Below are 27,307 nucleotides of genomic sequence, written 5' to 3' on the forward strand. Positions count from 1 at the left end.
GCAATACAAAACACTATTTATACTTATATTTATTTAGCATATCATACCTATTATTTACATTCCTTGCATTTGTAGCTACACTGTAAAAAATGATTTGTTGACACAACTTGACTTGGTCAAGTCATCTTGTTGCATTGACTCAGTTAAGTTTAGCCAACATTAGGAGGTAAGTTCACTCAACTTATATGTATTTGTTGAAATAACTTGCAGTAAATTGGGCCAACGTACTGTATCAATTAAGAAGCATTTCGATTTTTTTGTTAAGTCAACTTAAAAACATATTGGTTGAACTTAATTTTTCATGTTTTCACAACCATTAATCAAGTCTAATTGACATGAAATAGTAATTTTTCCTCAACATCACAACTTAACTTTTTGAGTTTAACTTTTGACTTCATTGCTTGCTTTGACAAGAAGTTCTATCTACCTGGAACCAGATTATTTTATGAAATCAACACAACTGCAAAATTGAAACTCTCAGCATTTATTTTTTTAAACAGATGCACTGCACCCGAAAACAGCCAAAAAGAATTAGCTTGCAAAGATATAAAAACATCACAAGAAAAACCCTCACATATAATCAGCTCACACAAGCACGTGCAAACTTCTTTATGCACAGACCCATTCTTAGAGAATAGTACAAATAACTCTCCTTGTCACTATCAGATATTTTCATTGCAGGAACAGGTGTACATGAAGAATTCACAATAAGCTGTGTTTAACAACTTCAAATAAAACAGTGTCTTCAATTCCCAATCAAACATCAAACATGACAAGGAAAGAGGAAGCAGGGCAAGGTAACAAGAAAACAGTCTGTTTGAAAAAAATTCAAGAATACCAATGCAACTTAAACTTACACTTAAAACAATGAGATCTAAAATAACAATGGTCTTACACTTTAAAACAGTGTAACAGTGTAAGTCTAATAGTAGCAAGAAGGAAAAAAAAGTTTCTTATCTCAGCAACTTGCTCTTCAAAGAGTGAACTCTTGCGGTGCAAGAGTCTGATCCAACTCCAATGAACAGGCGCTGTATCACTTCAAAAGTGAATTTTAATTCCTTTGGGTAGTCAAGGTTTAATGCGTACACCAGGCCCATCAGGTTCAGAAAAGCATTAGGTATGTCACTCAGGTGACGCATCACCACTTCTTCCTCAATCACCAGGGCAACGTCATTGTAGAATTCTGGGAGAGGTTCCATCACATTTTCCACAACCACTAGGATTCCGATCACCACACCCTTGATCACATCCTCTTCACGGTCACTGGGCTTTGTAGAATGAAAACAAAAATGAAGGTACTATTACTTAAAACCAATTTCACAACCAATTTAAAGTCCCCAGACCCCTGCAAATTAAGAAATCTAATGTGCAATTTTCCCTTGTTTTGCCTTAAAGGTTTCAGCTTACCTCGCATATCTTCATGAATTTAGGAGTCGTCTCTCGCATGTACCACGGCAGGCCAAGCAATGCTGCAGTCCTCATCCTTTGGTTTGTTGTCTGTAAAATATAGGATGGTTAAAGTACCTGCTTTATTGGTTCAATCCTTTGTTTTTCTTTTCATTTATCCTTTCAGCCCCTCCCACTGTCTTGAAAAATAAAAACATTAATTTCAAATATGTACACTTGTATATTTTGTTGTAAATAAATCACCAGTGATGTGGTCCAACAACAGTTGTTTGTTACCTTTTTGTTCAGCACCAAAATACTCACTTAACCAGGAGTGTCTAATGGTGCTTTCACACTGGGCTCGTTTGCTGCGGTCTGGACTCCGAGCCCGAGCGCGATTGTTCCCGGCAACCCCGCAGCGTTGGTCTGGTTTCACACTCAACTGGATTCTATCGAACCGTGGTGCGTTATTACGTCATCACAAACGTGCATGACGCATGATAGAAAACAGAACGCGGGTAAATATATAGGTTTTTTTAATTAATTCGGTGCTATTATGCGCAGCTGAGTGAACAACACAGGTTTACTGTGTGTGTGTGTGTGTGTGTCGTATAATGTGGGCTTCTGCTGCTTGCAAACTAACTCTTTTGAGGAGTCAGTGGATTTCAAAATATGTTGTCCTGATTCCACACGCTATGCGCGAACACACTGAAGGCTCACTCTCACTCTCAATCGCTCATATCCAAGGTAAATCATCAACACTATCATCCCTTACATGTGTTTTATTTAACTTAATACATCATAATAAGCTAAAACGCATGCGCAGGTCACATTACGTCCTGAACAAGTGTGCACCCAAGTCCGTGTTGCTTTCACATTCACCCTATCCGCAGCACGGTTCGAGTGCAACCGAACAAAGACCACTTCCTCCAGGTAGTCTTGGCTTCGGTACCCCAGTGCACACCCAAGTCCACAGGACGTAATGTGACCTGCGCATACGTTTTAGCTTATTATGATGTATTAAGTTAAATAAAACACATGTCCGGGATGATGGTGTTGAAGATTTACCTTGGATACGAGCGAGAGTGAGCCTGCAGTGTATTCGCGCACAGCGCGTGGAATCAGGGCAACAAATTTGTTTTGTCCCCCCCCCCCCCCCCACCCCCCCCCCCCCACCCCCCCCCCCCACACACACACACACACACACACACACAGTAAACCTGTGTTGTTCACTCAGCTGCGCATAATAGCACCGAATTATTGACCCACATTCTGTTTTCTATCATGCGTCGTGCACGTTTGCCATGATGTAATATGCACGCAAACGCACCAGAGTTCGATAGAATCAAGTTGAGCGTGAAACCAGGAACAATCACGCTCGGGCTCGTACCGCAGCAAATGACCCCAGTGTGAAAGCAGTCTAAGTCTGCTCCTGGAGGGCCAATAATGTATTGCAGAGTTTAACTCCAACTTGGTTCAACACACCTGCCTGGAAGTTTGTAGTGATCCTGAACACCTTGATTAGCTGGTTCAGGTGTGTTTAATTGGGGTTGAAGCTAAACTCTGCAGGATCTTGGCTCCCCAGGAGCAGGATTGGGCACCCCTGCCTTAAATGAATTGGGGTTGTAACAACACTTTAAAGGATTTAAAAGGATAGGTTACCAAAGATGATAATTGTCATTTACTCACCAACATGCCACTCCAAACACATGCAAAAATATTCATAAATGAACAATGGCTAGACTGTTAAGCTCTATAAAGGACAAGTCAACACTATAAAAAATGCAGTTAAAAGTAGTGGATGAGTCATGTTGCCTATTTTAAAAGTTTTAAAAGTTTGTGTAATGAACTGATCAGATCATATCAGTGTTAAGGTTACTACGACATACTACAACAACATCAAACCTCATTAGTTCTTGTGTCATGACATTTGATCAAAAGACTTGCAAGAACCAATGAGGCTTGATATTTATGTAGTAGCTAATACAATAAAACATCATTGCAAACAAAGACTTACATTTTTATGTTTTCATCCTACAAAGACATTGTATGATTTCAGAAGACTTTGAATATGACATGCAAATTGAATAGGTTACTTTTTAGATGCTTACTCTGAAGTCATTGTATGAAAAGACGTCACTATCAATATGATGTGAGTAGTGAGTAAGTGAGTAAATTATCACAGAATTGTCATTTTGGGGAGAGAAAGACTGCTTTAAAATAAATTGACTCACATTCGTATCAAGGCTCTCTAGTATTGAAGTCATTTCTGGAATGTCCTCATAACGCTTTGACCGGAATAACTGTATCAGCTTTGAGAGATGACCATCTAGGCCTTCCAAAAAGGACTTGCTCAGGTCCTTTGACACAAGCCTGGTGAATTCTTTGCTGATCTATAAAAATATAAATACATTTACAAATTGAACAAAGATGCCAGGGTCTCAGTGACAGTCTTAAAACATTAACAAGTTTAAAAAAAAAAAAAATTCACTCAACATGAAAGAACTGGTCATATAATCTTAGGATATTACAGTAAGTTTGCCCATTTCTTCTAATAGAACAGCACAACTTTCACAGCCCAAGATTTTCTGATTAATTCAAAGCACACAGAAATAAATAAACACAATTTACCTGTCTATCTGTGAAAATGGCTGGCCATCGGATTTTCATTTGTGACACTGGTGGCTCCTCATCAACGACTTCTTGTCTTCTCAAAGAATACAGCACACTGCTCATAGCAGCATCAACAAATGTGATGTCTGGAGTCCTCTTCATCATCTCCACAGCCATTTGCTCTCTTTCCTTTTCTGTTCAATTGACATAAAAGTTTAATCATGTGATTATGAACTACAAAAAGTTGAATTTGTATTAATACAAAATCATGGCAAGTTACCTATATAGGCCTACAGAAGACGCACCGTTTGCACATGCTCAAAAACATTATGGTTGTCAAAATCATATGGTATTTTTATTCGTAGTGGTAAAAACAAATATGGACTGGCGGCGGTGCTTCAGATATTAACGTTACTGGTCATTCTGTGTTTCTAACGATAATGAGATCCGATCAAGAACACGCTAAAAAGTAACTTATATGTACACTTTTTTTTAATCTATTTACCAACATTAATACTAGTCAAAGACGACTTCTCTTTCTGCTCACGTCTCGACAGCAGCTCGGTGTCTAACACACTGTAACGTTATAGCTAGCAAAAATATGCGTATTTTTTACAGTCTATGGTGCCAGTGCGTGTGGCTCCTGATTACTAATCAATTTGTCTTAGTTTGTCAAAATAGCCTGTAATCAATACGCGGTCGGTGAGCGCAAACGAAACAAGCCTAATTTTTACATGAAAGAAAGAACAAATCAGGGTATACTTACTATAAAAATCCATCTGTAGTCGTTCAAATAAGAGCTCCTTCGTCTTTTTCCTCGCATCAGCAACTCGTGTCGTGATCTCGTCTTCTCGTGCAGAAAATGGCGATGGCGCGTCTGCTTCAAATTGGTTCAAATAGTACGTCATCATGACGTAAAGTTTCTGGCACATGCGCATTACACAGAAAGTTGATAGAACCCATGTTTTGTTGTTATATGAACACGTTATTTAAAGTTTTCCATTTCCCTTCAAGTTGAGGTTGTCATAACTCATCCTATTGTGTAGTGAGACACTGCAAGTTGACAGGACATGATTTTGCTAGTCCACCTGACTAAAACTCAGAATCACTTTTTACAGTGTATATAAAATACCTTTACATACATAAATTGTTTAATGTCTGTTTTGTATATTGTGTATTTTTTGTATATATTTACTTTTATTCACTTATTTTATTAATATTATCTGTTATGTCGCTGTCTTTCACCAAGCTTCTGTCACCAAAACAAATTCCTTGTGTGTGTAAGCATACTTGGCAATAAAGCTCTTTTTTATTCTGGAGATGCAAAAAATATTCAGATATTTTAACGGTTTGTGTGCTGTGTTTAATTGCAAACCAAATTGTTTTGTTGCTAAGTGTCAACTAAGTGTTACAAATTTCAGATGGAATCTCCCTCTGATGATCTTATATTTCCAAAGCCTTTGACAGGTCTGAAGAGAGCAAAGAGAGGTTGGGTTATTCCTTCATCCAATGTACTTGAGAATAGCAGAGGTCCTTTCCCAGAGAAACTGGTCCAGGTGAGAGAAAGTCATGAAGGGAATGTTCAAAATTAGATGGACAAGAAAGAGTTGTGTCTGTTATCGAGTTATCGTTATTTTCTGTATTTAGATAAAGTCGGACTATTCTAAGGAAGCACAGATGGAATACAGGATCACAGGTGAAGGAGTGGATCTGGAGCCTTATGGGACTTTTTTTATAGACAGATTATCAGGGAATCTGTTTGTGACTCGGCCACTCGACAGAGAAAAAAAAGCTTCATACAGAGTAAGTTGATTTTTTATATTCTCTAACTTTTAAAATCAACTTTTAGTTCTTAGTGTATTTCAGCGTTGGATTTTCTGATCATTCTTAATTGTATAAAACCTGTCACCAGCTAATCAGATAAAACATTTTCTTTTCATTTGTTTGCTGATAGCATGATTTTTTTTGTTATGTAAATATCTACTAAACATTAAGTCAGTTTTCTCCAACTTCACTTGCATATTGACTTCTCAAAGGTAACAGACAATGGACTAAAATATCTCATTTTTAATTTATTTGTATTTTCAAACAACCTCAGATATGTGTCTCTTAACATGCCTGTATCTCTTCTCCTGTCTTTAGCTTATAGTTCATGCGACTGGAGTTTATGTGAATATTGTAGAAACGCCAATGGAAATTATTGTAAATGTGCTGGACCAAAATGATAATAAGCCTGTTTTTACACAAAATCCATTCAATGGAAATGTTCCTGAAGCTTCTGATATAGGTAGGTGTATGATGCAGTTTCTTAATAAAATGGTTTTTTAGCAGTTTTTTCCCCAAATGCCTCTTCAGTTTCACCAAATCAGTCTTTCTTCTTCTCTCACTGAAGGTCATGAGTTTATGACAGTCACAGCCACTGATACAGATGATCAAGAGAATACAAACAATGGTGTTATCAGTTACTCAATCATCAAGCAAGATCCAGAATTGCCAAAACCAAACCTGTTTACAATCAACTCTGTTACTGGAGGAATTCGTGTGAATGCTTTAGGCTTGGACAAAGAGGTGAGAAATGATGACTGGATCTCACATTGGTGAAGAATTATTTCATGTAAACAAACTCACCAGAAAACATCTTTCTTTTCAGAAATGGTCCAGATATACTTTGTTAATTACGGCTACTGACATGGATGGAGGCGGTTATGTAACTAGTGGCACAGCTGTTATTACTGTGACTGACAGCAACGATAACGCACCTCAGTTTGAGCAAACCACGGTAATATATATTAATAAATTCAGAATATTATAATGTAAGTGTTACAACTTTATTTGTACTTATATACGCCATACATCTCTTTGTTTTAGCACACTGTATCTGTCCCAGAGAATAAAGTAGGGGCTGAAGTGGCCAGACTTACAGTTACTGATGGAGATGAACCTGGATCTCCTGCCTGGTCAACCAAATATAAGATTATTAGCGGTGACAAGAGTGGGTTTTTCAGTGTCAGTACTGGACCCAGCCAGCTAGAGGGCATCATCACCACTGTAAAGGTACTGTGTGTTGCTCATGTGTTTCCACAGGCAATTTGTGATCATGTTCCTTTAGTAAAAGACGCTTTCTTTTCCATTCAGCCCCTGGACTTTGAGAAGAACAAGCAATTCATTCTGTCTGTGATTGTTGAGAACGATGATCCATTTGTCGGTTCTTTGCCCACTTCCACTGCCACAGTCACGGTGAATGTAGAATATGTGAATGAGCCTCCAGAGTTTAACCCAAAGGAGAAGATTATCTTCAAACCTGAAGATTCACCAGTTGATAGTGAATTAGCTACTTATAAAGCCACTGATCCAGACACTGGAAAATCACATAAGATAACGTAAGATTTCATTATTCCATTTGAACATTCTGACTGATTTCTGTAGAGATTTCTAGATCTTAAATCGTCCAAATTGACACTCAATTGATCTTATTACCTGAGGCGTCTCCAAATCGACTCCAATACCTTTATCTGGGGCGTCTACAAATCGACACCCAATTCCTTAAACTGGGGCGTCTACTAATCAACACCCAATACCTTTATACTCCATCTCTTGCGTCTTCAGTCGACAACTGGCCGAGTCTTACTCTAACTAACTTGCTTCCCTAAACTAGATTACTTCCTGCGCAGGAATAATCGACAAACAGACTTCTGCAAATGTCCTTTAAATGCTTTAATCATGGCCAGGAGATCTTCCCAAGCAGTTCTCAGGGAATCTTTCCCAAGAAGCAAGGCCGGAGGATCTCAGACAAATTCCATTGAGAATCCCACCAGAAAACATGTTTATAGAATTGAGAAAACAAATAAGATTAACATGTCACCTTCAATATGATTGGTTCAATTGGTTCAAAAGCCCCAACCTTTTCCCTCTGTCACTGGCACAAGCAAACTCTGTTTTTGTGATTACTTATCACAAGGTTTGAGAACTAGTCATCTGTCTAGTTTCACTTCCCCTATTTGTTATTTATACACACACACACATAATCAAAGTCACACGTTTTCCCCAAAGCATTTGGAAACATTTAAAAGCAAAAAGCAAAAACAAATGTTAGTTGATTAATTAAACTTGATTAATTAAAAAATCCATCACACAGGCAAGACTAAAGTTGTTCTTGCTGAACATTTCTAGTTTTAACCTGTATGTTTTGTTCCTTCCAGGTATAAAATTGGCACTGATCCTGCCGGCTGGCTGAGTGTTACTCCAGACACTGGAGTTATTAAAGTCAGGAGACTTATGGATAGAGAATCTTCCTTTGTCAAAGATGGCAAATACAGAGCTATCATTTGGGCCGTGGATGATGGTAATGTGTGTTTCCTTTTTTAAGAGGAGAATTCTTGCTGGCCTTTTTCTGATGTCTGTGCTTGTGTGCAGGTGAAGCTCCAGCAACTGGCACAGGAACCCTGGTAATTGAATTGGAGGATTCAAGCAATACATTCTGTCTGCAATGATTCATCTATCAACCCTTTGCCCACTTCTGCTGTGAAGAAGTAAACAAGGTTAAATCCGAAAAAGAAGTTTATTTTATAATTGAATTAGAGGATATAAATGACAGGACTCCTTGATTATGTTTAATGCATCACCAATCTTTCTTAAAGTCCCCCTGTGGTGAAAATCAAACTTTTAATGTAGTTTATATGTCTATGTGGTGTTTTTAATATGCTTAAAGACAAACCATGTGTAAATAAATAAGTCAACACCTTTGCTGAGTATTTTCTCCTTAAAACTGCAGTGAACCAAAGACAGTCTCAAAAATCGAATAGTTTGAAATCGCCGGTGTTTCTGACATCACAAACTACCATGAACCAATCACGTTGACATGCGATCAGGCTTTAGCATATCATTACAATGACGTGAAGCAGGGCAGTCTCAAGAGAAGCCAGGTTATCCTGGTATATTTTTTCTGTTGATATGAAAAATCAGGTACTTTTAGCAATATAGCAGGTGAATCATGTATATGATGTATATTTCGATGTTATGATGAACTATATGCCTTTCTCCACTGAGGTTCTATGATGTTCAAAACGTTTCTAAGGATGCTGATTTTTAAAATACAACTGACTGACTCTGAGATGGTGAACGGTAACATGGTTTGTGTATTATTAGCAACACATTATTAACTGTTTGATAACTAACATAGAGTCAAGCAAAAGGCTAATCATATTAATCATATTAATGCAAAAAGTGAATTTGCTGCTAGAAGTAAAAAAAAACAATCTGTACAAATTTAACAATGAATGTATGCTGTAGTTAATTCTGCAATGTTTAAATCAGAGATGCATGTGAAGAAAGACAAACAGAATCAAATACAGCATTTTACATTGATCAGTTTGAATTTTTATACTAAGAGGTTCAAACCTTGTAAAATCAGTACCAAAACAAATAATAAAATTTGTTTTATTTTAAAACAGAAAATAAAGCCCCCCTCCCACCACCCAACCCCCCCCCCCCCCCCCCCCCTTGCCTTTACATATAGTTATCACAGTTTGTAGCAGGAATGCACACACAGATGTTGATTCAGGTACAAACAGCCTTTAAAGTCCCTGTAAAGGCAATTCTAAAAAAAAATTCTAAACACATTATAAATGTTAGAAATGTATTGCTAAAACATATTACAAAGACTGTGAACTGTGAAGTACTGAATTGTGGAGTTAGACCGTTAAACAGTTTTTCAACGTTGCTGTGTTCCGGATTTTTTGGGCGGGGCTAAAACGGGGGATCGATGACGCACTGGAGCCCCTGAGCTCCTGGACACGCCCCTACTTGATGACGCAGTGGAGCCCCTGAGGCTGCCCCCTCCCCTATCAGTTCGCCGCTCAATCGCGAGTTACTGTCAGTATTATTTACTACAGCCTACAGTTTGCTAGCTAGCTATGCATTCTTCATGGAAATGCGTATTACCTGGATGCGATCACTTACAAAACAGATCGGTGTCCTTATTTAAATTTCCAAACAACGATCATATCAACAAGAGGTGGATTGATTTTGTGAAGAGCCACCTTGATGGAGAGCTGAGGATCACCACCAACACCCGCCTCTGTAGTGATCATTTTACACAGGATAGTTTTATAAACTTTTGTCGGAGACAACTGGGATTCACTGATAATCCGCTGTTACTGGTGAATGGGGCTGAGCCTACTATCTCCCGCCTCGGCGTTCATCCTCCCGTCGCGCCGACAACTGGTGCCACCATCGGCAGTGCATGTCCGCTGCCCGCGAGTCAATTTTTGGGCGTGGTTTCAGCGCAGCCAGCGGACACGCCCCCAGCGTTTGAGAGCCGAGATGACTGCTAATTTTTTCAAGATTTTTATCGCTTATTTTATTTACTTGGCTGCTTTTTTTTATCATTCAAATTTGGCTGGGTGGCTAATAACACATTATTCTGTGGTGTGACAAACTCAGAACACATACTTAATTTTGACTTTACAGGGACTTTAATAAAATGACCGAGGCTGCGGATGCCATATGCCCCAGAAGCCTCTGAAATTGCTTCAGTGGAACTGTTCTCTTCCGCCTGAACGTATTCAGGCAGTTCAGCACCGACTGTGCATGCTCGCTGGAGAGACTTGCTGTCATGTTGACCGAGTCCCACTCCACACCGAGATAAGAGATGCTCTGCACAGGGGAGAGCTTGCTCTTCTCCCAGTTGACCCGAAGCCCCAGAGGGGTGAGGTCCCTGTGTTCGCATAACTGATCTCGGGACTGGGCCAGGATGAGCCAGTCGTCAAGAGAGTTGAGGATGTAAATGCCCACCTCCCTGAGTGGTGCAAGGTCAGCTTCCACGACCTTGGTATAGACACGGGGAGACAGGGACAACCCAAAGGGTAGGACCTTGTACTGAAATGCTCGACCTTCGAACGCAAAGCGTAGAAATGGTCTGTGTTGAGACATGAAAGTACGCATCCTTTAGGTCGATCACTGCAAACCAATCCTGGGGGCGAACGCACATGAAAGATGCATTTCTGCGTGAGCATCTTGAACTGGAGCTTGTGCAGGGCCCGATTCAAAACACGCAGATCAAAGATTGGCCGTAACCCCCTCACTTTTCTTGGGTACTATGAAGTACGGACTGTAAAATCGCGGTGACTTGGTGACAGTGAAACGCCGGGGCAATATGTGCTTTATGGCCTCCGTCTCCGTCCTCGACAGTGTCACCGAAGAGGCCGGCCTGGGAGATGGGGGCGTCGAGAAAGCAAGCTTTGTCGGCGTCCTTCATCTCAGCTAGGTCTAACCAGAGATGACCCTCCTGGACCACCAGAGTGGACATCGTCTGGCCGAGGGACTGCGGCGTGACTTTCATTGCCAGTCAGAGGGCAAGGTCAGTCGCCGTGCGCAGTTCCTGCAACAACCCCGGCTCAGAACTACCCTTCTCACTACCCACAACTACCCCCAGCTTTTTGAGATCTTTTGCCTGATGGACCTGCAGGATGGCCATGGCATGCAGGGTGAAGGCGGCCTGTCAGGTCGGCAGAGTAAACCTTAGCAGCCAGAGCTGCTGTCGTCTTACCCACCTTGGACGGGAGGTGCGGATGATTTCGCCAGGTGGCGGCACTTTTCAATTTGCACCGCAATTGCATGGTGGAACATCCACGTAACCCTTGGTGGCCCCACAATTGAGGTTAGTGAGAGTGGAAGAGGAAGAAGAACGGCTTTGGGCAGTAAAAGGTTCCTTCCACTTCTTCTGAACCTCCTCATGCGGGAAGAAAGGCACTGGGGCGGTGTGCGGCTATGAATCGCACCGCACCCAGGAACCAATCATCCAACCGCGAGCGCTCAGGACACAATGCCCACGGCAGAACAGGAAAGCATGGCCGTCAGCTCTGAATCCGATTCAGAACGAGCTACAACCCCGGAGGGGGTCAACTCCGCTTCCTCATCCTCTGCAGAGGACAAAAACCCAATCCTCGATGCAGCAATCGACATCCAATCAAATGAACAAATGAATGGAAAAGACATCTTGAAAAAGATGCTGATCGCCCGTGCTTCTCTTTTAGGGAAACTGCTCTTATAGATGAAGCGCCCAGGGACGAATTCCGCACTGTCTAATTGCAATAAAAACTGAAATAATGCCGCTGGAATGCGCCTTCGAAGGTGAACTCCTAATAGCTATGAAAATTGCTGTTTTGTTCTCTTAATTTTCTCTAGAAAATTTGCACTCTTCTGTGAAGGTGATCTGGAAATGAGCGATGAACACCGCTCGGCTCCGAAGCAAAACATGAATGAAATCAAGCGTGGCATCAGTTCTGGCAGGTCACATTAGTCAAGCTTGCATCAGCTGACTCTCAGGACTCTCATTTTGTTACCACTTGGAGGTGATTGGGCTCCCAGAAGAGACACCAATACATCAGTATCGACGTAACGTCAAACGTGACTGACTGAATGGGAACTAAGAGTCCGTGAAGGTGAAACTAAGACAACACAGACAGACTGGGGTGACAATAGTAATTTATTTGTGGAAAAAAATCCTGAAATTCCAGGGCTGCAAAGATAATTACAAAAACAAAAAAGCATCATGCTGTAGGCCATGTACAGTAATGTGAGGATTCTAGTTGTTGCACTCTCTGAAAAGGATGAGGAAAACGACAACCAGTTTTGTCTGTTTATTTGCCACAGTTATTTGCTTTTTTTTTTTTTTTCTGTGACAAACTCAGGGATTTTTTTACTTTTAATTTTTTTACAGCGTCCAGCACAGTACGCATTCTTTTTGTCATTGGCTACATGCCTCTCATTCCATCCTGTTTACATAATATTGATGAAAAATAGAAACAACCATACTACTACTACTAATAATAATAATAACAGTAATAATGTCAATAAAAGATTGCTGGAGATTTCGTTTTATGGCCCTCCTTTTTGCTTTCCTTTAATTGCATTACTTATACGTCTACATTCCATCTCTGTTATCTCAAAACGCACAACAGACAACAAAAGCACAGCTCCAATCATAGTGTCCTCCATCCTCCAGTTGTTGACATTGTTGAATGCTGCGCTGTCGCTTTCTGCGAGCTCATGTCACTTCAGTTCCTACTGGTGATGTGAATGAAACCAGTGAAATGGCACTAGGGGGAATTTAGTTCTCAGACGACTGCCCTGGTGTTAATATAACTGAGTTCCTATAACTATCCGGTGCAAAAGCCCCTGATGTGGATAATAAGGTCCTCGGTTTAATGTCTCATCCAAAGGACGGTGCTTTTTACAGCAGTGTCCCCATCACTATACTGGGGCGTTAGTTGGGACCATGACAGACCACAGGGTAAACACCCTCTGCTGACCTCACTAACACCTCTTGTGTGTGTGTGAGAAATCATTTGCTATTTGTGAACACAGAGCAGGATCGAGTGCAAGAGATAAGCATGAGGTTTTGAAAGAGTGACTATAGCAGTGTTATATAGGCCTATGTATATCAGTTTGGTTTTGTGTACTAAGAGAAAATGGTTCTTCGAAAAATAGTACCAAGGAGGGTAAAAAGTGGTAATAGAAGAAGACAAGACTAAAACAGGACAGTTTGAGTAGGCTTTCAGCTGAAATTGCAAAGTGTTTGGAATGATTGTTCATTTTATTGTAAATATTTTACTGCTACGGTTTTATCCACATTTCAAGATACTGCAGAAATGCACAAAATGTGCTGTCATTCTGGTAGTGTGTTAACATTTCACAAATGTGCTGCACATATATATGGATTTATAGGGTTTATGGAATTTGGAAGATGCTATCATTAAATGAAAAATTATTCACTGTTTAGTTCTCACAGACTTCTGTGTGAAGAGTTTTGACTGTGGCTTCAGTTTTGACCGATGCGTGTTAGCAATGGGAAAAAAAAAGAAGCTGAGAATAACAGTTTGGGCTAAGATTCATATCAAGATGGTAATGCAGACTGTATAAAGATTTTTGAAAAGATGGCAATAATCAATGATACTTGTTAGCCATAATTCTTTTTTTTTTTTTTTTAAGTCAAGTCACCTTTATTTGTACAGCACTTTATACAATACAACCGTTTCTAAGCAGCTTTACAGGAAAATGAAAAAAAAAAAGGAGAGTAAATGCTGTTTTGACCAGGATCTTTTGCTTGTAACTTTAAATTATGTATAATAGTGTTACAGTTTTACTCCAGCAAAATATTCTTCTGTTTTCTGCTTTGTTGCACAACACAATTAGTACAACACTGTCAAAAAGTACTTAAAAATGACTCTGCGGGAATATTTTACACCAGGTTTCTAGCTAGAAAAGCCCAGAAACTGCCCTTGATGTTATAATGTTAACAGATACAGCCTTATTAAGATAGTACATAACTCTTTGGCTCCAGTCATGTTAATACTGCACTAAATTGTGAAATACTTATATAATGAACCTTATATACACTGACAAATTCAAGTAGTTTACATTTTGAAATTCATCATTTTTTTAACCTGACACCATTCACACTCAAAACAGGAAATATACCCATGACCAGCAAACACAGTTAACACTCCAACCCCCTGTGAAAACTTAAAAGCCATCTATGAAGTAGGACCTGAAGGACATTTCAAGACATTTTGTTTCGAATCGAGACAATGAAGATTGGGAGATTGGGAGTTATTATTTTCCTCTGTAAGGTAGGATTTTATCCAAGACGATTTCCAAAACCTTTGGACGCCTGATTGATTGTCCTCATCATGTTCAGAGAATCTGTATATATATTTATTTGTATTTCTTGAGAAGCTGATTTCATTTGACATTATAAATGCACTTTCTTTAATATGTTTAATGAAGTTTAGAGCTATTAAAAAGCTAAACTTCTTAACATCCACCAAAAAGCACCAATAATGTGCAACTTTACATTTTACTAATGAAACATCTAATTCATTTAAATTACATAGGAAAGTTTTTCTAGACATGACGCTTCATCTGTCAACAAAAGTTTATTTGTGAACTATCCATGTACACTGTGCCTCGTTTACAAAACAAAATAATCCGCACAAACATATAATCCTCCAACACAATCCGGGCTGTGTCTGACTGAGAAAAGAATTAATGGTAACACTTTAGAATATTGTTCCTTCATTAATGAATAACTACACAGGAACAAATGAGTAATGCATTAGTAACACTCTAGTAACTACTATTAACTAACAAGAAACTCTGATTAACGAATTAGTAAGTAATAGCGCTCAGACGGATGTGGTAGTTCACTATTAGCTAATCAATAACTACTATTTTTCATACCTCACTGAAGACTATAAGAACTACTATATACAGGTTAATAAATATTTATAATGCACAATGTTTAATATAAGGTAATGGTAGTCCATTAGTATTGAATCAAAGTATTACTACATCCTTCTAAAGGAACTACTAATAATTTTGATCAGTATTCTAAAGTGAAAAACATGATAACAACCTAATATTGACTGAAGTCATTGTAAGCTTTTAAGGCTTTTGTAAGGTTTTGGATAGTAATGGATCAAGTGTTACTACATCTTTCTAAAGGAACTACTAATTATTTGGATCAGTCTCTAAAGTGAAGATCATGGGAACACACTAGTAATGACTAAAGTGTTACCAAATCCATTGGAAGGAATTGCTATTCAAAATCTTACAAAAATCTCAAAAGCTTACAATGACTTCAGTCAATATTAGGTAGTTATCATGTTTTTCACTTTAGATACTGATCCAAATAATTAGTATAGTTCCTTTAGAATGATGTAGTAATACTTGAGTCATTACTAGTGGGTTACCATTAACTTTTATTATAAATTATGCACTATTCATGTTAATTATGAACCTGTAGATAGTAGTTCTCTGGGAGGTATGAAAAAAATAGTAGTTCTTGATTAGCTAATAGTGAACTACTACATTCATCTGAGCGCTATTACTTACTAATTTGTTAATCAGAGTTTCTTGTTAGTTAATAGTAGTTACTAGAATGTTAATAATTCGTTACTCGTTTGTTCCTGTGTAATTATTCATTAATGAAGGAACAGTATTCTAAAGTGTTACCGAATTAATGTAATTTGAAAGATGTAGTCATTTAATACATTTTGTGGCAAAACAATGGGAAATGATCCACAGTTTAGCTCACATATACTGCTGTTGTGCTGGAAGTGATTAAATCATCCAAATGTAAATTTCAAAATGTGTAAATGTTACAACATTTAATATGTTTCAAATTAGGTCCTTTTGTGTGGATTTGCAGAGGAGTCTTCATGTTCTCCAGGCTTTGAGTCGGAGTTGCTGGTTTTTAAAGTGCACAGAGATGACCTTCACCAAGGAAAAGGACTAGGAAGAGGTAAGCTGTGTTCTCTTTAAATAAAACACTGAGGCAACTGAACTTTTGGAGTTTTTGTTTAAATATTTTTAGTATTAGGCTAAATAATATCTCTAGACAATGCAATCTTTTTAACTGAGGTTTAACAGTGAAATACAGCAATCGATTTAAATTGTATACATGCACTGTATCTACTAAATTTGCTTTCATCAGTGTTGAGTGTTGAGTGTTGAGAGGTCTCTTGAGTGTAAGCGTTGTAGTTCACAGTAAGCGTAAATTTAGGATGCATGCTTTTGATGCTTCGTCAGTAGCTGATGCTATGAGAACACCCTCCAAGTGCAATGAATGCCTGAAGCCTGAATAGAATCACACCATTTCATTGACTGATGGTGCTAGCGCCAACAGGACATGCCATTGCTCCTCAGATGTTTCTTATTCAGGAAGTAACACGAGTAAGGACACACGTAAAGAGTGTTAAGTGCTTGGGTGTTCGTCATGCTCAAGCCGCTCTTAACAGCTCTTTAAATTGCTCACATTGCAATGACTTTAAAAGTGTTTTGTTTGAGACTCACCTTCTTTATGAGTAAATGAGGAAAATCAACCATCCTTTGCCAGCAGCCATATCACCCTGTAGCCCAAGACTGGTTGAACTGCCACCTTATAGTGGTAGAGGGGTTTGAGTATCCAAACGATCCTAGGACCTATGTTGTCCGGGGCTATATGCCCTTGGTAGGGTCTCCCAAGGCAAACAGGTCCTAGGTGACGGGTCAGACTAAGAGAGGTTCATAAACCCTTTATGTTAGAAGTAAATACAAGGACCGTGACAAACCCGGCATGGCACAGCTGGGGCCCTACCCTGGAGCCAGGTCCTGGGTTGGGGCTTGTATGCGAGCGCCTGGTGGCCGGGCCTCCCCCCATGGGGCCCAGCCGGGTTCAGTCCGAAGGAGCGCTCCCGTGGGCTCACCACCAGCAGGAGGGACCGTAAGGGGCCAGTGCATAGTGGATCATAGTTGATTATGGTCATAGTGGTGGGGGCCTCGACAACCCGATCCCTGGACACGGAAACTAGATTTAGTGACTTGGAACGTCACCTAGCTGGTGGGGAAGGAGCCTGAGATTGTGCGTGAGGTTGAGAGGTACCGACTAGAGATTGTGGAGATCACCTCCACGCACCTCCACGCTTGGGCTCTGGAACCACACTCCTTGAGAGAGGGTGGACTCTCTACCACTCTGGAGTTGCCCATGGTGAAAGCCGGCGGGTTGGTGTGGGTTTTCTTATAGCCCCCCAGCTCAGCCGCCATGTGTTGGAGTTCACCCCGGTGAACGATAGGGCACATCCCTGCACCTTCATGTCAGGGATAGATCTCTCACTGTCGTGTGCCTACAGGCCGAAAGGCAGTGCAGAGTACCCAGCCCTCTTGGAGTCTCTGGGAGGAGTGCTGGAAAGTGCTCAGACTGGGAACTCTGTCATTCTACTGGGGGACTTCAATGCCCACGTGGGCAGCGACACCTGGAGGGGCGTGATTGGGAGGAATGGCCCCCCTGATCTGAACCCGAGCGGTGTTCAGAGAGATCTTCAACTTCCACCTCGGGCGGAGCTTTGACCGGATCCTGAAGGAGTCTGGAGATATTGAGTCTGAGTGGACCATGTTCTCCACCTCCATTGTTGATGTGGGCGCTCGGAGCTGTGGCCGTAAGGTCTCCGGTCCCTGTCAAGGCGGCAATCCCCGAACCTGGTGGTGGACACCGGAAGTAAGGGATGCCGTCAAGCTGAAGAAGGAGTCCTATCAGGCCTGGCTGGCTAGTGGGACTCCTGAGGCAGCTGACGGGAACCGGCAGGCCAAGCGGACTGGAGCCCAGGTGGTTGTGGAGGCAAAAAATCGGGCCTGGGAGGGAGTCATGTGGAGTCAGTGAGGCCATGGAGAAGGACTACCGGTTGGCCTCGAAGAGATTCTGGCAAACCGTCCGGCGCCTCAGGAGAGGGAAGCAGTGCCCTACCAACCCTGTTTACAGTGGAGGTGGGCAGCTGTTGACCTCAACTGGAGATGTTGTCGGACGGTGGAAGGAATATTTTGAGAATCTCCTGAATCCCACCGACATGTCTTCCATTGAGGAAGCAGAGGCCGAGGGCTCGGAGGTGGACTCGTCAATCACCCAAGCTGAAGTCACCGAGGTAGTCAAGAAGCTCCTTGGTGGCAAGGCACTGGGAGTGGATTAGATTCGCCCTGAGTACCTCAAGTCTTTGGATGTTGTGGGGCTGTCTTGGCTGACACGCCTCTGCAACATCGCGTGGCGGTCGGGGACAGTACCTTTGGGCTGGCAGACCGGGGTGGTGGTCCCTCTTTTTAAGAAGGATCACACTTCTCAGCCTCCCCGGGAAAGTCTATGCCAGGGTACTGGAGAGGAGAATTCGGCCGAGGAGGAACAGTGTGGTTCTCGTCACGGCCGTGGAACACTGGACCAGCTCTACACCCTCTCCAGGGTGCTGGAGGGTTCATGGGAATTTTCCCAACCAATCCACATGTGCTTTGTGGATTTAGAGAAGGCATTCGACTATGTCCCACGTGGCATCCTGTGGAGGGTGCTCTGAGAGTATGGGGTCCGGGGCCCTTTGCTAAGGGCTGTCCGGTCCCTGTACGCCCGGAGAAGGAGCTTGGTTCGCATTGCTGGCAGTACATGTTCCTGGTGCATGTTGGACTCCGGCAGGGCTGCCCTTTGTCACCGGTTCTGTTCATAATTTTTATGGACAGAATTTCTAGGTGCAGCCAGTTTCCAGAGGGTGTCAGGTTTAGGGACCACACGATTTCATCTCTGCTTTTTTTGCGGATGATGTTTCCGTGCTGGCCCCATCAGACCAGGACCCATCATGCACTGGGACGGTTTGCAGCCGAGTGTGAAGCGGCTGGAATGAGAATCAGCACATCCAAATCCGAGGCCATGGTTCTTAGTCGGAAAAGGGTGGCTTGTCCACTTCAGGTTGGTGGAGAGTTTCTGCCTCAAGTGGAGGAGTTCAAGTATCTTGGGGCTCTTGTTCACGAGTGAGGGAAGGATGGAACGGGAGATTGACAGACGGATCGGTGCAGCTTCTGCAGTAATGCAGTCGATGTACTGGTCTGTCGTGCTAAAGAAGGAGCTGAGCTGCAAGGCGAAGCTCTCGATTTACCGGTCAATCTACATTCCTACTTTCACCTATGGTCATGAGCTGTGGTTCATGACCAAAAAGACAAGATCCAGGATACAGGCGGCTGAAATGAGCTTTCTCCGCAGGGTGGCTGGGGGATCCCTTAGAGATAGGGTGAGGAGCCAATCACTCGGGAGGAGCTCAGAGTAGAGCCGCTGCTCCTCCACATTGAGAGGAGCCAACTAAGGTGGCTCGGGCATCTGTTCCGGATGTCTCCTGGACGCCTTGCCGGGAAGGTGTTCCGGGCGCATCCCACCGGGAGGAGACCCCGGTGAAGACCTAGGACACGCTAGAGGGATTATTGCCTTGGTGTCCCCCCGTAAGAGCTGAAGGAAGTGTCTGGGGAGAGGGAAGTCTGGGCATCTCTGCTTAGACTGCTGCCTCCACGACCCGGCCCCGGATAAGCGGAAGAATATGTATGTATTTATGTATGTATGTAATATATATATATATATATATATATAATATATATATATATATATATATATATATATAATTTAACCCTGGCATCCTGGCCAAATTTGCCCATTGGCCTCTGTCCATCATGGCCTCCTAATCATCCCCATGTATACTGATTGGATTCATTAATCTGTCTCCTCTTCACCAATGAGCTGTTGTGTTGTGGGCGTACTGGCATAATATGGCTGCAGTCACATCATCCTGTCGCATCATCAGGTGGATGCTGCACATTGGTGGTGGTTGAGGAGATTACACCTTCCATATGTAAAGTGCTGTGGGTACCGAGAAAACGCTATATAAATGTAACGGATTTGTTAATTGACTAATTAATTTTTCACACTAGTTCATACTAGTGTGGCACATTCCTCTCGATGTGGCACTGCATACTATAGCAGTATTGCAGATGTACCAATTTGATGTCATGAAGGATAAGGATGAAGGGGCTTGCTTGCCTGAGGCAGTCAAGGAGCTCAGACCAGCAAATGACTTGTTGCTCTGATTAACTAAGCTTGTGGCTCATGCCACTGGTCATTATATGGCAGGGTTGGTGGTGTCTGAGAGACATTTGTGGTTGAACCTCACAGATACATGAGAAAGAAGTCCTTTCTGCTGTGTTCTCCTGTTGCTCAGTTGGGGCTTTAAAGCGACGCAGTGAATGCTGTCATCGATAAGTTTCCCGGGCGGGCTCAAGAGTTTGCTGTGCCTGTGAGCCAATCCCGCTTCAGCTCTTAGCAGCAGAGAAGCACCGAAGGGGTCCGGACTCCTGCAAGAAGAACTGGGGTCAGTGGCTTCACTGGATTGAGCATTCGCACCCTCTTAAGACCATGTATCGGAAGATGGTAGACGTCTGGTTTAAGCTTTTTTTGGAAGGTAATTTGGAAGGTTTTGCTTTTTTTGGAAGGTAAGTAAATGTTGAGGTAAATAACCTTAGTGAATCAATTTGTGTGATTCATTTAAATACTCTCCTCCCATAAATACTGTATCTGAAAGGGAAACTCCTAGAAAAATGCATATGAAATAAGATCAGCCGCAGAAATAACCCCTTCCAGCTCTAATTTCTTATTGTGTCTTCAGTAAATCCTGACAGTAGTCTATTAATGCTTAAAGAGGCTTGTTACAAACCCTTGTTACATACCCCTCCTAACCCTTTGTCAGTCGGTTGCTTATGAAGGAAGTCCAGGCTAACCCAAACCTTTACTGTCCCAGACTAGGGGCAGTGTGTGGTATTCCCAACCAAAAATATGAAAAATTTTGTTTTAGCCTTTGTACAGGGCTGACTGATTAATTTTGGTAATTTGTTGGAGATCACAAAGACCAGTTTAAATGTAAGAATCCCCTCTACTAGGAGGTTCTACGCTAGGTGACTATTTGCATTGTGGTGCAGAGAGTGCTACAGTGCTGGTATTCCTTCAGGAGCCATTTTTTCTGCACGTGTGGTTCCAGCTCACTTCAGATATATGTAGTGTAGATTGTTGACAGGAGACAAGTGAATGCTTCCCTAAAGAAACACCATCAACTGGTGCATGAGCATGCATGGCATGACATGGGTGAAGCCTTTTCGTACTGCTTGTGTTCCTTCTTGGAACTTATCTATAGTCTTGGGCTATGTCCACACTAGTGTGTTTTCGGTTTAACACAGTATTTTAAAATGAAAACGATCCTCATCCATACTGGTGTTTCCTCGTGTTACAGAAAAGATCTCCATCCACCCAACTGACCAAAAACGCATGTCACAGGATCATTCATGCACACTGGGCATTCACGTACAAGTATAAACAGTTGCCAATTGTTGCCGATTTCTCTAATAATAGCTTGCCTCTTGCGCATGTAGGCAGCTGCAGTATTATAAAATGCAGATTTTAACTGCACAAGGGCTATGTTTACATGCAACCAAATAATCCGTCAGTAATCGAATTGACTGCTCAATCGGACTGAAAAGCATTCATGTAAACAACTTAATCAATCCGATTGAGCTCGATCTGAATGAAATTTCGATCTCATTGAAAGGGGTGGTTTATTCCTTTTCTAATCTGATCGAGAGAATATGTAAACACTTAATCAGATTGAAAACCAAAACTGAAAGGACTGCGCATGTGCGTTGTGCAATGACATTGACATAGCGTAATGATGTATGACACACGGAATGAGCTGTTGTTTGGAAGCGCAAGCACTTTGGAAAGAAGGAGACAGCGGTGTAGCCGTGCCTTCCATGCATTTTTAGACGCAATATGTGAATGGCCCCTTAAGTATCTTATAAATGTCCGGTCATTCTAAAATTCTCTTTTCACTCTACGTCTGTGAAGTGGAGCAGGACAACGTCCCACCAGTCCTTGTTTCGGATTTTCATCCACAGACAACTGGATTTGGGCACGGGGAGGGGCATTTTTACAGCGTTATAAATATAAACAGCTCAGCACAACGGTTCATATGCTCATTGTCTCCAAATTATGACCAGAAATGGATAAATATTAAAGGGTTAGTTCACCCAAAAATGAAAATTCTGTCAGTAATTACTCACCCTCACCCTCATGTTGTTCCAACCCCGTAAGATTCATCTTCGGAACACAAATTAAGATATTTTTGATTCAATCTGAGAGCTGGATCACTCCTCCATAGGCTTCTAAGACATTATAACTTGCTGGTCCAGAAAATGTATTAAAGACATTGTTAATATAGTCCAAGTGACTACAGTGGCTCAATCTTAAGTTTATAAAGCGAAGAGAATACTTTTTGTGCGCAAAAAAAACAAAACAAAAATAACGACTTTATTCCACTATTCATTTCCTTCTCTCTGGGCCTCAAGTTTTTTCACGTAGTATAACTCACATCACAATAGGTATAATTGTGATTGTCAAAACATTTGGTAACTAAACTGAATTTTACACAATTTTCACGATTTCAATTCAATTCTTGGGATTTGATTTCAATCTTGATTCAATATTGACTCTTTGGATAAATATTAGGTAGGCTACAGTAGGTAAATTTTTCTCAAGAAAATATATATCTCACATAATGCTGTAAACATACAGAGAGCCCTGTCAGCGGGTATTATTAAAGGTTAAAAATTCAAAAATAAAATAAAATATAATTTGGTTTTCATTATAATAACAATTATGACACCAGTAAAAATATAATACAAATGTAATATAGTGCACATATTTAGCAAAATACTCCTCTCAATAGCTATTCTTTCTAGTCAAAGTGCTGGTCATTAAATGGCTTTCCTGAGGTAAATGTAACGTTCTGTGACATAATTGTTCACCTGCAGTTTAATTGACCTCTTTCCGTGGTTGAAAAACACTGATTGATCGATATTATGTATGAGGCATAAATACCTTTCGGTAAGTTGTACTGTATCTTTAAATAAAAAGTAACAGATGATCGGTTTACTTGAACTGAGGCGCTACAGCGATCTGTCACGTCACATTTACAAGCGCCAAAACGGTATTTATTGTCTTAATTTTGTAATAAAATGGACAGAACCTGAGAGCTGAGAATTTTTTTCATTTCAAAAGTAACCTGCTCTGTCCAGTCTGTCGGTGTCAGTGTCCTCTTTGCTCCGTGATTTTTCTCTGCGTGAGAAAATGGATGTGTGGCGCGAGAGCGTGTGAGAAGTGTAAATTGCGTGAGTCTCACGCTGAATGCGTAGAGTTGACAGCCCTGCTTTTAGAAGGGGATAAATCGATGGCAGCGTTCCTCCTTCCGCCATGCTTCTTCTCCATGTGAGGATTGTTTACATTAGACTAGAGCGCGCACTGCGCTGCATGCACACAGTGCTTCTACATGTGGGGATTGTTTACATCAGAGTGCGCATGTGTTTTGCGCAGCATATACGCAGTGTTTGTTTAAGCGGTTGATGGAAAATAAGCTAATGCGCGTTCTATAAATATCAATTCTGATCTATTATTTTTCACTGTATTTTGAAGTGCCCGCGATTTATCGCATTACCGAATACCGGCACATGTCTACATGAGGGAGAGTAATTACTGACAGAATTTTCATTTTTGGGTGAACTAACCCTTTAAGCCTGCTGTTAAAAAAAAAAAAAAAACCAATGTAGGAAAATAGCAGGAAACAGCAGGAAACTCTTTATATTTGTGCAGTGTGCACAAGTCAAAAAATCTATTCCGATTTGAAGCTTGTGACATTTAAACGCGCACCTCAACCCGATCACATGTTAAGCGTTCATGTAAACACTACGCTCGGATTCATCAATCGTAATGAATTCAGTGATTGAAACAAAAGTTGTGCATGTAAATGCAAAACGTGCCAAAAAAGGACCACAAAGTCAGCAAAACTAGCAATTCTGTCTCCATGTTATTGTTTGCGTAGCCTTAGGCTACGTTTTCACTAGCATGTTTTTGTTTTAAAACACATAACTTTTGCTGGGGTTACGCCTGGGTCCGGAGTTTTCGCCCCTCGAAAATGGAAATGCTTTTAGTTTGAAAACTCTGGGGTTTCAGTGTAGACGGACAAAAATGGAGACTTTTGAAAATGAAGGCATGGCTGCCCACATTCGCTCTCTGATTGGGTCTTCTAGATCATTACATATCCTTCACTGATTCGTTAAGCCCCTACCATATGACCATTACGCTACCAGAAGACAATAACAGACCAGCCTCAATGACAGTGTAGTCGTTTGTTACTTTGAGAAAACAATTCCACCTCTCATCTGTCCACACAAAAGCATCCTTGCTTTTCCTCGCCATCATACTCATTGTTGTACCGGCTGGTCTGTGAATAGCAACCAACTGCAGAGTAAACGATCAATTTCCTTTTTACACTTGTATGCAATCTCGCATGCCAAGCGTTCATGAATGGTTTTGTGACATGCATATTCGGTCGTATAGTGTGGACGAAGATCTGAAACACATTGCGGTGTTGTTGTTGTCCAGGCCTTATCTGAGAATTCATTCTGAAAAGATTTTGAGAATGAGCTATTACGCAGTGGCATAAATCTCATCAGTTGTTTGTTTGTTTTGGTGGCTGCAACAAGTGTGTTGCCACTTTGAAACAAAGGATGATGCATTTGGTGAAGGATGCAATTTCTCGTGCTTATCTTCGCCTCTTGGCATTTGAGCTCACTCAGCTAGAAGTGTTGCTTCTTTTCAGAGGTTATCTCTCAGGGTGATAACGTCTTGTTAAGTATGTTACCCTGATTCCCTGACTAGGAAATGAGATGTTGCATAACTCTGCAATACTCCTTCGCTACTGCTATGACTTCCATCGTAGAAGTCTGATGGCACAGACGCATCCTTTTGAGGCAACAGTGAGGTGAAATCTCAGAGGGTTTCGCTAAGACAGTCAGCCAATGAATTGGTGTGATTTTATACATGCTGCCGACTAGTGTCACAATACCAAAATTTCAGTAATCAGTACCAATAACAGTAAAAATGTACAGTTCTCTGGACCAGTTTTGGAACCATAGCAAAAACTATTGTAACTATTTTATTTTAATAGTTGTTTTATTTAACTATTTGAAAATTAAAACATTAAATGAAATAAGTTAATTTATAAATGATATTGATATAATTAAATGATACATTAAAACATTAGCATGTAGCCTTCAACAATTGTCCAAATAAGTAAACATGTCATTAAAAAATTCAAATAAAAGTTAGTAATAAAATTCAAAACAAAGAAACACATTACAGGTACCAGAACAAGTGACAGGTCAATTGAAAGATAATAAACAGATTTAGTTTGACATGTCAGATTTTTGTTGTCCTGTCCTTTGCAATGGTTATCAATGTCAAACATCATAATTTCAGATTCAGTCCTGCATTTTAATACAGTATCACTCCTAAAATTTTGCAATGTTACATTTTTATTCAAATTTTTATTCAAATTATGAATGGGTTATGTACAGGAAGCGAGCAAAGAGTTGGTATCATTACGTTTAAAAAAAATTAAGTATTGACTTGCTAACCCTGATTCCCTGACTAATTGCAAAGTTGTGCTACTGGTACTTTTAACAACACTATTTTAGACCATCATCACACCTGGAGGGTGTTCCCATAGCATCTGCTACTGACACAGCGTCTTGTTCCCCACTCCAGGTTTACGTATGTGACAAGATGCTTTATTGTGCCAATTGAATCTCTTTTTCTGACAGTCATTTTTAATCCATGCGATGGAAGAACAAGAACGCTCTTCCAGTCCTCTGACAAGGGTTTTGATGTGGACACAGATGGGACTGTAACGCTGAAGAGACAAGTGACTTTTCATGAAGGCCACAAGGTGTTTTCTGTGGATGCTTGGGACTCCAGTGGCAAGAAGCACACGATATCTGTCAGAGTTGAGCGTGTCCGTCATCATCATGAGGACCATCACATGGACACGGTCATGAACATCTCCTCTCCACAGGTACAAACTAGTTCCTACAAGAAACTGCTGTCAGTACAGTACAAGCCTGTCCTGTTTGCTTTTGTTTCCATTGCTGCTTTGTTTGTTGCCATAGTGATTCATTACTCACACCTGTTCCTCATTAGCATTTTGTTATCTTGTGTATTTAAGGGTATGTTTAAACGACAGCGATATGTTTAAAACAGAGAAGTTTTCCCTTCCCCATTCACACGGATCCGCGAAAACGATTAAAAACCCTGTATTCTGCTGCCAGGCCATTATATGGCGATAAAACACTATAGACTGAACACGTAATGCGCATGTGGCATGACGTCATCATCTTCAGAGATTCGTGTTTTTGTTGTTTACAAGGAGACCGTTTTCAAAAATGTGCACTTTGAAACTTTTTTTCAAAATTTTGGCATTTTCAGGTACCCAAAATACCGTTGTCGTGTAAATGAATGGTCAAAACGCACAAAGAGTACGCCCAGCACTACAGTAAGGCCATGATTGAGAACATAATAGTGGCCTTTATTTAATCGAAAATGCTATTTGCCTCTTCTATCTCTTCCTCTTGTTTTGCATCCCTCATCCCTACCCTTCCACCACCATACACCCTTTCACTCCTCTTCTTCTTTCTGGTTATAGAAAATGGAAAGAAAATTGGCTTGATAAAATCTGAAAAACTTGTAAATGGTTAGTTCACCCAAAAAAAGTAGAAAAAAAGAAAAAAAAGAAATGCCAGTTACTCACCCTCATGTCATTTCATACCTGTAAGACTTTAGTTTATATTCGAAACACAAGAGAAGATATTTTAAATGAAATCTGAGAGCTTTCTGTCCCTCCATTGACAGTCCATGCAACTACCACTATGTAACTTCAAAAAGTTCATGAAGAGATTAGTCCACATTTTCTGAAGCGACACGATTGCTTTATATGATGAACAGGTGTTTCACTAGCCTGTCTGAAATCCTGTGCTGACCAGCTGGCCCCTATCTTTACAAAGATCTTCACCAGATCACAAGTCTCTTCCTGCTTCA

At 40.9% G+C, this 27,307-nt stretch overlaps 3 protein-coding genes and 1 long non-coding RNA gene across 4 annotated transcripts in view; 3 read left to right on the plus strand and 1 right to left on the minus strand.

Annotated features, from left to right (window-relative positions):
• The window catches only part of LOC307155283 (uncharacterized protein), a gene marked incomplete at its 3' end in the record, with an annotated part of 133,655 nt that overhangs the window by 39,865 nt on the left and 66,483 nt on the right, over positions 1 to 27,307 (plus strand). The window lies entirely within an intron of this gene.
• LOC307154887 lies at positions 471 to 3,781 on the minus strand. Its single transcript, XR_013820427.1, has 3 exons — positions 3,621 to 3,781; positions 1,408 to 1,497; positions 471 to 1,268 (listed from the first exon to the last, which is right to left on the minus strand). It is a non-coding gene; the product is annotated as an uncharacterized lncRNA (long non-coding RNA).
• The window catches only part of LOC307154863 (B-cadherin-like), a gene marked incomplete at its 5' end in the record, with an annotated part of 41,577 nt that continues 19,717 nt past the window's right edge, over positions 5,448 to 27,307 (plus strand). Inside the window, one exon of the mRNA XM_079865032.1 lies at positions 5,448 to 5,555. Coding sequence (XP_079721158.1) covers positions 5,448 to 5,555 — 108 coding nt within the window. The remainder of the gene's footprint in view (positions 5,556 to 27,307) is intronic.
• LOC307156282 (B-cadherin-like) lies at positions 5,677 to 8,739 on the plus strand (the record flags this gene model as incomplete). Its single annotated transcript, XM_079867576.1, has 8 exons — positions 5,677 to 5,802; positions 6,142 to 6,286; positions 6,392 to 6,567; positions 6,650 to 6,778; positions 6,868 to 7,053; positions 7,135 to 7,379; positions 8,199 to 8,341; positions 8,413 to 8,739. The coding sequence occupies 8 exons, from the start codon at positions 5,677 to 5,679 to the stop codon at positions 8,487 to 8,489; spliced, it is 1,227 nt and encodes a 408-aa protein (XP_079723702.1). The 3' UTR covers positions 8,490 to 8,739.

This window comes from Squalius cephalus, assembly GCF_949319135.1.
Source record: "Squalius cephalus genome assembly, chromosome: 3".
Lineage (NCBI taxonomy): Eukaryota > Metazoa > Chordata > Actinopteri > Cypriniformes > Leuciscidae > Squalius > Squalius cephalus.